The 12,359-nt window shown below is 34.9% G+C and overlaps 1 protein-coding gene across 3 annotated transcripts; it reads right to left on the bottom strand.

The window, feature by feature from the left end:
- Positions 1-8,336: 8,336 nt before the first annotated feature.
- LOC137729075 (E3 ubiquitin-protein ligase RMA1H1) lies at positions 8,337-10,798 on the bottom strand. Of its 3 annotated transcripts, none has more exons than XM_088678725.1 (3): positions 10,620-10,798; positions 9,267-9,299; positions 8,337-9,178 (listed from the first exon to the last, which is right to left on the bottom strand). In XM_088678725.1, exons 2-3 carry the CDS (start codon positions 9,267-9,269, stop codon positions 8,462-8,464), a joined length of 720 nt encoding a protein of 239 aa, XP_088534851.1. In that variant the 5' UTR covers positions 9,270-9,299; positions 10,620-10,798; the 3' UTR covers positions 8,337-8,461. The 3 variants fall into 3 exon arrangements, with proteins under 3 accessions (XP_088534851.1, XP_088534852.1, XP_068323998.2); XM_088678726.1 differs by having other exon boundaries at positions 9,267-9,291; XM_068467897.2 differs by lacking the exon at positions 9,267-9,299 and having other exon boundaries at positions 8,337-9,230; positions 10,620-10,797.
- Positions 10,799-12,359: the final 1,561 nt, after the last annotated feature.

Genomic DNA, 12,359 nt, shown 5'->3' with positions numbered 1-12,359 from the left:
CCTTGAACTACATTCAGTCCCGGAAAACTAGAATGTTGAGCTATAGTCGGAGTACAACATCGAATAACCGTGTCATGATACAACGACTACTTTGCAGAGTTTTCTAAACATGCAAGAATGAAAGCCTTGTTCTTTGCTTTACAAAGTTCCCACTATAAGTGAGTTTCCAAACTCATCTCGTGTTACTTGTCGTGGAGTTTGTTTAATTCATGCCCCATGTGTTGTAGATAACAACGTGTTATCCGAAGGTACAAGACTAAGGACACTACAGACACGTCCACATGGCACTTCATCATGTGAGATCTTACGATGGCGCACTTAGTTGATTACTAAGGCGTCGTCCTGATGAGCCTACGAAACCCACAAGAACAATATGTGGTTTCTAATGGTATATCTGCAGATATTCACCATATCTATAAACCCCTAATGGCGCCACATGCACAAATTAACCACGACTGTGTCCAGAAGATACATAAGTGATCATCATGACCGAGAGCACCACCCCCATCCAAAGAAAGTCCTTCGGTGCCAGAACTTATTTGTTTCTAATGAATTTGTTTGAACAACAGATCCTTGTCCGTGAGTGGAAGTAAGAGAGTTGTAGTTGGATGAACTCCTTTGAGCCTTTGGTCGCACCTTGACATCTTTCATCGTTTCTAGGTAAGCTAGGTCGATCATAACTTTCTTGACTGACCTCTTTAATTGGGTTGCGCTATCAAGAAGCTTTTTCCTACAACAGTAGTTCTCCCCGTCTTCGGGCCAATAATCCCACGATCGAGGTTTCTAGATTAAGCTCTAGTTGAAAGATCACTGGAGAAGCTGGCCATGGAATAGAAGTTTGCGAGTACGTCCTTAACCCTTTTCATATCCTAAATACTGATGATAAAAAAAATTATTTGTAATATGATATGATATTTTGAGCTACTCTATTATGTTAAAGTGGATTCATATTTGGACTCAAGAGATCGGATACATTACTTTAATCAACTTACCTAATACACATATGCATTGAGACTAATAAATTTAACAGTACAATATAAGACCAAGGACCAATAGGAGGCTTTCATGAATTAAGGTTAAGGTTAGTGTCAAAAACCATTAATACCAAAGGGAGTACATACTGATTCCAAATTGAGCTAAAAGTTGACGATTGAAGAGCATTTATCTCCACATTCGAGTTCCATATTTGGATTCACCTTTCTTATTAAGGAAAACTAATAAAAATGGCTTGAAAACTTTAAGTTTTAACCAAAAATCATGTAATAACTTTATTTAATGGTTAGGACAAAGCTCAATACTAAATCAGTCTAATTAAAATAGCCCAAATATTGAGGTTACAATTTTATCCCTAAAGGCAAGCTTTTGTCCGTTAATCTCTCTTCATTATGGATCTCTCCCATATTCTCTCCCCCATTTTTTCCTAACATTCAAAACCTTCCATTTTTCTTTCTAATCTCGCATAGCATCTCCATTTCTATCACTATGTAAAAACCACAGCTTCAACCCCAAACCTAATTTTGAGCCGTCTCCATCTTTGTGAAAATCGGAAACGATCTCTTACAAGCAAAATGGTATGATTTTGTCACTCTCTCTCTCCCTCCCTCCCAAAATTTCTCACTCTCTCTCTTCTCTGTAAAGATGAGCAAGGGATTTGCACTTTCACCAACATTGGCAAAAAAGCCAAAGGTGAATTTTTGCCCTTCCCTCCTCATTCATCTGATTATTAACCTTTCAATTTGATGAAGAAGAAAAGAAGAATTCGAGGTATTGTTTTTCAATTTTTCATAGTGTATTCGAGGTACTGTTTTTCAATTTTTCTTCTTCAGTGGAGTTCATCGTTTGTTTCTCCAAAAAATAAATTTGAGATTTGTTAGCTTTTTGTTCAGTTTTTTTTTTTAGATGCAATGTATTTTTTTTTTTTTCCAGAAACAGTGTTATTTTTTTGTTTTCCAAAAACAATGTTATATTTTGGGTTTTTTCAGATACAATGTTTGTTTGTACACAAACAAAACAAATGCTGTATCAGATTATTTTTCCTAAAACAATGTTATGTTTTTGTTTTTCCAAAAACAGTTTTATGTTTTGGTTCTTTTTTTCCAGAGACAATGTTAGTTTTTTGAAAAAACAATGTTATTTTTTTGTTTTTCCAGAAACAGATTTATATTTTGGTTCTTTTTTTTTTCTAGAGACAGTGTTAGTTTTTTCCAGAAACAGTTTTATATTTTGGTTTTTTTTTTTTTTTTTTTTTTCCAGAGATAGTGTTGGTTTTTTTTTTCAAAAACAATGTTAGTTTTTCGTCGGTTTGTTGCGACGGTAGTTCTAATTTTTTTTTCCATAAACAGTTTTAGTTTTCCAGAAACAGTGTTAGTTTTTACACAAACATTGTATCTGATTTTTTTTTCCAAAAACAATGTTATTTTTTTATTTCCATAAACAGTGTTATGTTTTTTCAAAAACAGTTTTATGTTTTGGTTTTTTTTTTTTTTTTCCAGAGACAGTGTTAGTTTTTTTTTTCCAAAAACAGTGTTAGTTTTTCTTTGATTTGTTTTGACGATGGTTCTGGTGCGTTTTGCACTTCTTTTTCTCTAGTTTGTTCACATGGAGGTTCTAGTATGTTTTCCACATCTTTTTCGCTGGTTTGTTCCGACGGAGGTTCTAGTACATTTTGCACCGCTTTTTTGCCGGTTTGTTTCGACGAAGTTTCTGCCATTGAACTTGTTTCGGTGGCTTTGTTCCGATGAATGCTTCATTTTTCAACTTTGATTTGGTGGTTTTTGAAATGGGAGAATTCGATTTGATAGGAAGACAAAGAGTTATTATGGCGGTTTCTTGTTGGTTTGAGATTGGTGAAGAGTCAGGACAATATCGAATCACTTAGGGGTATTTACGGAAATGCAGATTTGTAGTGGGTTGGGCTTGTAAGTTTGGACCGTGGACAATAGTTTTGGATGGTTTTTTATTAAACTTTGAGTCATTTTGGTTAAATAACATTTGGGGATAGCTTGTAGTTAAATATTTGTTGGTCCAAGCCCTTTTCATTAAAGCTCCGTTCTTATTATAATTTTTTTTTTTTTTTTTGTAACAAATATTATGATTGTTTTAACTAATCAGCAATTCCTTAGAATTTGAGTGAGCAATTATGCGTGGAATCTTGGTCAAAAACTCACTGAAGATTCCAGAAGTGATTTTTGTTTCGTGATCATATCTACAAGACGTAGCTGAACTTAGTCCATATGCTGTTCAAAACTACGTTGCCAAACGAGGCCTAATCGCAAGCGCATATAGGTCTTACCCTCCTTTTAATATCCACTGGGATGAGCATACTAAGGCCCATCTCTCACACTCTCCCTTTCTAGTTCGTTAGGCCCACTCATTCATTATCCCTAACAAACTTCCATCCCTCATTTAACGAACTGTCGGTGAATTATTCAATATTACTTAATTTCTTCCAAAATAACCACTGTGGAGTGTCAATATCAATCCTTTCACGAAATTATTGTAATAGAAATTTTGAATTTTGATGATAGCTTGGCCGTACAAATGATTAATACCTTATAGGCAAGTATAATTAAAACATCTTTCTCGATATAAACTATGGTTAAGTAACAGCAATTTATTTAATCATTCAATGAAATGGGAAGAAAATTCAGATTTAAGTCTATAAATCTCATTGATAAAAAAAATAATAATAAAAATAAAACAAAAAAAAATAGTGTTATCCACACAATTATATTTACCTCTCACAAACCATTTTAATTTCTGACCGTTGAATTGAATGAATTGAAGAAGATCAATGGAAAAAAAAATTAACAAACATGTGTAAAAAAAAAAAAAAGTGTGCAAAAGCGGTAAAAACCATAATCTCAATGTGGTTTAGTGGCCTAGTTTGAATATGATTTAAAGAATTTCATAACCCTGGCATAATTATAGGCGGCCCACTTTGATATTTGATATCCATAGAAGCAGTCCACTGTAAAAAAGACAATGTGCAAATAGCACTATTCTAAATTTATTTTGGTTGAATAGTATTAGTAAATGAATAGAATTAGACATGATATGATAAATTTGTGAATGAGTTTAGCATAATCTCATAAGACATAAGGACACTTCGCAAATTTACTATTTGATGCAAGCAAATGCTATCGACCCAAATAAGTGGACCTAAACGCATATCTTGATATTGCGACTAATAGATATATTGTGGCTAAACACATTTCCGATAAACATATGAGCATGTGGTCCAATATCCTAATAGAGAGGGTGATGGGTTTCTATCCATGCATCTTGGGTTTGAAGCTCCTCCTCCTAGTAGTAGTAAATTTTTGTCTAAAAAAATGTCCTGTAAATGGGTGATATATGGCCCGACATGCAAGATTTACGAATTAGTTTAGATTGGTACATTTTGGGCATAATCTCACACCAAATAAAAATGATACAATACGAACAAGTTGAAACATGACAAGTTACCAGGACTAGTATTTGATGCAGTTGAATGTTAAACAACACAAATAAGTGGTCCGAAATCGCATGTATTGGTAATAGGAATTTAAGTTGAGCATGATCTCGCAGGACATAAAATAACGCTATTGAAACACATTAAAACACGACAGGCTGCCACCTCTATTATTTTCAAATATTGGACGCAAATGGAATGTAAAAACGACAAAACTAAGTGGACCTAAAACAGATGGCAGTTAGCAAGCAATTCAAATTGGCAAACCTAATGGATGCATCACTGCCCCACGTTGGCGAGAAATTTTTAGTTGTGATTGGAATACGGATGGTACATCACGATTAAGTAACAACAATTTATTTAATCATTCAATGAAATGGGAAGAAAATTCAGATTTAAGTCTATAAATCTCATTGACAAAAAAAAAGGATGATGTTATCCACACATCTATATTTACCTCTCACAAACCATTTTAATTTCCAACCATTGAATCGAATGAATTGAAGAAAATTAGTGAAAAAAGAATTAACAAACATGTGCCAAAAAAAAAAAAAAAAAAAAAAAAAGAGGTGTGAAAAGCGGTAAAAACCATAATCTCAATGTGGTTTAGTGGCCTAGTTTGAATATGATTTGAAGAATTTCATACCCCTGGCATAATTATAGGCGGCCCACTTTGAAATTTGATATCCATAGAAGCAGTCTACTGTAAAAAATACAGTGTGCGAATAGCATTATTCTAAATTTATTATAGCTTAATAGTATAAGTAAATGGATAGAATTAGACATGATACGAAAAATTTGTGAATGAGTTTAGCATAATCTTATACGACATAAGGACACTTCACAAATTTACTATTTGATACAATCAAATGCTATTGACCCGAATAAATGGACCTAAACGCATATCTTGATATTGCGACTAATAGATATATTGTGGCTAAACGCATTTCTGATAAACAGATGAGTATGTGGTCCAATATCCTAATAGATAGAGTGATAGGTTTCTATCCATGCGTCTTGAGTTTGAAGCTCCTCCTCCTCGTAGTTGTGAATTTTTGTCTAAAAAAAACGTCCTGTAAATGGGTGATATATGACCCGACATGCAAGATTTACGAATTAGTTTAGATTGGTACATTTTGGGCATAATCTCACACCAAATAAAAATGATACAATACGAACAAGTTGAAACATGACAAGTTGCCAGGACTAGTATTTGATGCAGCCGAATGTTAAACAACACAAATAATTGGTCCTAAATCGCATGTATTGGTAATAGGAATTTAAGTTGAGCATTATCTCACAGGACATAAAATAACGTTATCGAAACACATTAAACACACGACAGGCTGCCACCTCTATTATTTTCAAATATTGGACGCAAATTGAATGTAAAAACGACAAAACTAAGTGGACCTAAAACAGATGGCAGTTAGCAAGCAATTCAAATCGACAAACCTAATGGATGCATCACTGCCCCACGTTGGCAAGAAATTTTTAGTTGTGATTGGAATACGGATGATACATCATGTGTTTTTATGCAAGTTGTGAGAAATTTTATTTTTTAAGTTATTAACTTTTTAACACACATATCTCACAATTTGTATAACGATATATGGTGTACCACCTCGTATGATGGTCACACTGAAAAATCTGCCCACGAAAGTTGGGTTGGGTGGCCAAATGGTGACCGAGACCTCCATACCAACATTATCACCACACTAACACATTTTGGGATGCACATTCACCCACTGATCTTTGTGTCCACCACAATCTAATTTCATCATTACAAAGTTACAAACCCTTTCGGTTGAGGATTATATAAGATTCTTGGATCTAAAGTTAATAGAGATCTGACATATAATCAGTTATATATTTTTTGTTACAATCTTTCTCGTCACGTGTTATATATAAATTAGTGTGTCGAGAATACGGTTCGGTATACGAAGTGTAATAGTACAATTGGTGCATCAAACCATGTTTCCGACATCTTGATGTTAAAGGTAGAACAACTATTTTGTTGTACCAAAATAAGAATCAATTTGATTTGGACATTGTGGTTAGTGATGCAAGAAGTTTATTGGTTTGGCCAACAGCTTTTGATTAGAGATTGGTAATGACAATTAATGTTGAATATGATGTTTCGTGATTGAAAATAATCAAACCAATGTTGTCACTTGTGCATTTCAATGGGAAATTGGATGGGTATAGGTGAACCATTTGACAGGACTTTGGTGAATTGAGGTTGGTGGGACGATAACTTCTGGATTGAAACATACGTAGATTGGCAGAAAAATAGGACAGGTAAGTGGACATAGTACGAGAAAAAGGTATTTCTTCTTATCGTAATTTAACACTAGTCGATGACAATTTCATTTCATTTTTTATTTTTTTATTAAGGAACGTGATTAATTTATAAAAGTTTAAAAAGAGTATGAAAAAAATGATGGTGAGACAATTTCTCTTAATAAGTGCATATTTTATCTTAATATTACATAAAAATTTTAAAAAGAGTATGAAAAAATGATGGTGTGATAATTTCTCTTAATAAGTACATATTTTATCTTGATATTACATAATTACTGTTTTATCCTCCTTATGTAAATATTGTATATCAAAAGTAAGGGTAAAATAGGAAAAATAGAGATATGATTGTCATTTTGTCAAAAGGTACAAAATTACTATTTTGCCCTCCTTTTTGTCAATAGTTTGAATCCAAAGTGAGGGCAAAAGAGGAAAAAAAGGGGGAAAATTTGATAAGGAGGGTTCTCTTAATAATAGTATAGACAAGTAAATTTTTCATTTTGTAATTTTACCGAGATATTTGTCTATATGTGTCAAACTGCAATTTCTTGATAATGAGTTGAGCAATGTTTCATTTCTTGTTCCCTCTATCTTCTTATTGTTGAAATCATTGATTTAGGATGTGCTATCCACACACTATTTTTTACTTCTCACACATTCTTTTAATTTTCGGCCGTCGGATCGAATGAATTGAAGAAAATCAAATGATATAAATTAACAAATAATGTGTGAAAAATGAAAAAGAGTGTGTGGATTACGCTTGACTGGCTTCAAATGTATACTGTTATGTTCATTCAAATGTATCAGGACTTCACCAAACGCAATAAATAGAGCTTGACTGGCTGTTTGGACTGGTAAAAGCACTTATGATAAAAGCTCATATTTGTGTGACCAAGTTGGCTTAAAACAGACCCGCCGTGAAATAATTGTCGGCCATACAGGATGGACGCCCTCCTTCCCAAAAGCACTTATTACAGCACTTCCATCCCTAAGAGCCTCCTTGGGTCATAGGCAGCTCAATAGCCTCAAGTGAATAGCCTAAGTGCATTTTCATTTATAAAGTGGATAGCCCGAGTTATTGGGACTAAAATATTATCATTATTTTTTAATAAAATAATGAAAAATATTTTTATTTTTAATTTCGAATATGATTTTAAGCATGGTTAGGTATTTATAGGAAATTTTTTTTTAATGTTTTTTAAGGTTTTTGTATAAAATTATTAATAATAATTTAAATTATAGTTGACGTCAACTTTACGTCATATAGCTCAGGTCTGGGCCGTGGATTCCTGCCAAATCGGGCTCCCCCTTGGAGCCCAGTGGCCTAAGTTTTGTTTGTTATGCTAACAATTTGGGAAAGTTATGATGAGCTTAATTGGCCACTTGAATTTTTACTAAATATTAGTTTTAAAAATATTTTCACCTAAAACATTTTCAATCATTTTAAAAGCATTTCCAAACGAACCCTATATTTGTTACTATCATCTATAATAACTTATAGTTTGGTTTAAACTAAAATCCATACAACATAATATGATTCGATCATGGAATTTTCTAAAAAATTTCAACGCACATCCAGCCGTTAGAAATTTCTGGCATCATTACTACCTCTTATATTTCACATCTAATTTCATCTATCTAAGTTCACAAGCGTTAATTATACAGTAACAAAATGGCAGAGAAGGAGAATGACCTAATCTCTGAACTTCAGAAGACAAGAAGGCACAAAAGTAAGCAACAGAAGAGGAAAATAGATATTCTGTTTAGTGACTTGTCTGCCTGCATCTCCTGCCTCCTGAGCCTTGGACTACTACTTCCCGTTCGGTGATACGAATTCGGATACGCATATAAGCTCTCTGAGTTTCCGAACACCCTTGCATAAACCATTTCTCCAAATACACCAGCCGCCGGATGGTGGATACCTGCCATTGCAGTGCCTCCGGCGTCAAGGAGTGGCGAGGAAGGATGTTCCCCAAAACTGCCGTATGATTGGGGGTTATATTGTTGGTTCTGATAAGGGTTACGATATGGAAGTTGCTGGACGGTCTGAGAGGTGCTAGATATGAGAGCTTGCACATCACATGCTGATGGTCTGGGCGGTATTACCATTCCCCTGTAGAGTGTCATCTTTCCTTCAAGCTCAGGTTCAGAAGTTGTTTGGCCCCGGCCGTAAAGTGGGACCACGGTGGTGTGCGATATATCAGCCTTGCAAACAGGGCACTGAGGGCACTCATCGGAGGCAAGGGAGGCACTCTGAACGTGAAGCCATTTGTAGATGCACGGCCAGCAAAACAGATGGCCGCAGAAGGTGACCACTGGCTCGTGCGCAAATTCTAAGCAGATGTTGCAGTCATAGCCACCTTTGGAATTTTCTGAATCTGTTGTTGCCCCCGATACGGATCTGCATTCGTGTGCAAAGTATTGCTGCAAGGCCATTTTTTCGGTTTTTTTAATTTTTTTTTTTTTTTCACCAGTACTGCATAAGATAAGATAAATGAAACCAGTTCAGTACCATGAGTTTTTTGAAGGTCCCTCATCTGATGACCTTGCAAAACAATCAGACTGAAAATTAGCAAATGGAAGACAAGACAAATGCTTGCGAGAGAGGAAAAAGTTAAACTAATATAGCAGTGCACCACCACCTTGTGAGAGGCAAATGAAACCAATTTAGATACAACGGTCATAGCACCTGGGAGTTTCAATCCATTCATATAGGTTCACATAACATACATGGCTGCAGATTAAAGGAAACATGGAAAAAAGTTTCACTTAATAAATCCGAGTGATCCAAAAATCTGCATCGGATCAAGAATGCTACCCTCTTTTGTCACCGGAAACTGTTATACACGCACATCTCTCAACCAAGTTCACACTCACCATTCTACCTCACACAGACAGTTATGTTTGAGTTGACATCCAACCAAATTGATTAGCTGCAAGAATTCCTCAGCTTAATGAAGGACATAGAGGAATCTAAATTGCTGTAGAACAGTGAAGGAAAAAATGCCTACTGACGAGGAAACTGAACCGATCCCGAACCCTCCATCAAGCACAACACAAAATTAAACAACAACGTTTTCCGGATATTCTACCACCCCGGCTCTATAGCAGACACAGGTATGAAATGAGGGATTAAACCGACCTCATTTCGATATAACACTTAGCTGATCAGCCTTGTTTGGGGGTATACATCTCACCACACCCTCAAATTGTGGGGAAACCCTCCAGCTACAACAATCAGAGAAAATCATAATAGAATACGGGTAGAACCACACACTATAAACTTCGAAAACACGAAGATGCACATCTACATGCCCCTAAACAGGTAAAACCAAGTTTCATCAAGCTCAACATGCACTTAGAAACCACTTCTCACAAAACTATCATAAAATTGAACAGGATTGACTCACAGAAAACCCCATAAACCTCACATATCTCTTGGCTTACAACATAGTGTCAGATTAATGTAAACCAAGCATTCAATCTTCTGGCACCATATCCACACCCCCACAAAAAAAAAAAAAAACCACCCCTTTGTTGTGTTGGAGAAAGGCAAATGCTTGAGAATTGTTTCCCAAAGAAACAAACTTCCCAAGCATTTCCATTTTGTCTTCCCCCAAACCAGTTTCCCAGCAACCAAACAAACCCAAAAATCCAAACAGTGATGAAACCGAAAGCAGAAACAAAGCTAGATCTGCGGCTCAACAAACCAAAACACACCACCATCCCCACAAAACCCAAAACCCACAAATTTCACACGGATTTCAACGTCCCCTTCAAGTTTTTTCATCTTAACAGAAAAAAATCAAGGTGCAGTTCAGGAACAAATGCAGCTAAAAAAGGAAAATTTTCTTGACAAACGTACCGTGAATAGAAACTCAGAAGATCGGCACAGCAATCGTTTTCAATCCTTGAGAGCTTCCTTCCACCAAAGCTTCAATCTTTCTTTCTGGGTATCTTCGAGAATTTGCAATTCGAGCTTTAATGGCGATTTTTAGCAGAGAGAGCTTTGATCAGGAGGAGGGGGTAGCCAGTTCGTTCGTCCTGCTTTTATAGACAAATCCAGTAATTGCTGTGCATCTCAATTCTCAAGTTCCGTTTTCCACTGCTTGGTGCGCGCGTGAGTTTAGATTTTTGTAGGTATATACGGATTTTGTCTTCGGATAATAATTTGGTAAATGCAGTATTTTCGGGGTCAGGATTCGGTAAATGTAAACTGGTCAAAAGTTGGACTCTTTTTTTTTTTTTTTTTTTTTTTTGATAAGAAGTTGGCAAAATATAGACAGGTAGATATTCTTGTGTTGTATGTAGTGCAACCATGTGTGTGTTATAAAAATAAAACTAAATTAAAAGATTTTATATATATAGTTTTTACTAAACGGATATAGGTTTTTTTCTCAAAGACAATACCTAAGGTAACGATGAATTAGGTAGTAGAGAAATTTCGAGGTCAAGTCATTGTACAATCATAGTTGCCTACACTTCATTTGCAATTTCGCATAATCAAAATGAAAGAACCTAGTCCTAAATAGAGAACTCCTATCCATTTAAACACCAATGACACCCAAAATTTATTAGAGAAAACTAAAGTACAACAAAGGAGACATGAAGACAAACTAAATGAAAATAATACAAAATAGAAAGAAAAAAAAAACGAAGGAGAGCGAAATGAGAGCAGTTCAATCTATGAAAGGGTTGTGGGAGACTAATACAAGCAAGTACAAAATAAATTCAAGTACTAATTGCAAGACGTATCAAACGGTCCCCCCTGCCAAGGGTTGCTTGTGGCTTGGTAATTGTCTATGGTACCTCAAGTTTCTCCATTTTTGCCAACTTAATGACAATAAGTGCTTAAGAAAGCTCTATGCTAGCTTACACTAATTAATGGCGGATTTAGAAATTTGTTTTCAACAAAATAACTATACTCGCAGATAACAAAAAAAATGATTATTCTTGAGTAAGAATATATAGTTGGTTGATATGATTGAATACACTAAAGAAATTTTCAATTGTCATATAGCTACACTAAAGAGGAGGGGGAAAGATAGCCTTGCAATGGGCTATCAATAATGTGATTCAAATTTATCTTTAATAAAAATTGAATCTAAAATCTCTTACTTACAAATTAAAAAAAAATTATCACCAAATCATGATACTAAATTATTTCAATTGCCCTAATTAACACATCGAGTATCTGGGAAGTAGTGTACGAAGGCCCTTTGTCCTACTCCTTGACCATATAACCGAATCCCACACCTCTGCCCAATTTATTCAATAATAATGATGAAATTGACATAAAGTAAAAAGAAAATAGTAATGTACACATATAATAAAGGCGGCTTTAAGTAAAAACAAATATAATCAAGGGTGCCGGTCCCCATGTTTCTAACTTTTCTTTTAGAGCTTTACAAACGGAGTGAGATTTTTTACCCCCTTATTTTCATTCCTTTTCCTCCTTTTCTCTTACAAAATATTTTTTGTTTTTTTTCTGATTATTAAAAAATTAACACAAAAGGTTAACGTAACTTAACCGTAATCATTTAAATAGGAGGGGAGGAAAGGCGATGGAGACTAGGAGGGTAGAGAATTCTACTCCTTTACAAAC

This window comes from Pyrus communis, chromosome 10 (genome assembly GCF_041283825.1).
Source record: "Pyrus communis isolate YQ-2024b chromosome 10, ASM4128382v1, whole genome shotgun sequence".
NCBI lineage: Eukaryota > Viridiplantae > Streptophyta > Magnoliopsida > Rosales > Rosaceae > Pyrus > Pyrus communis.
The sequence above is the reverse complement of the archived record's forward strand: the minus strand, read 5'-3'. Positions and strand labels throughout refer to the sequence as shown.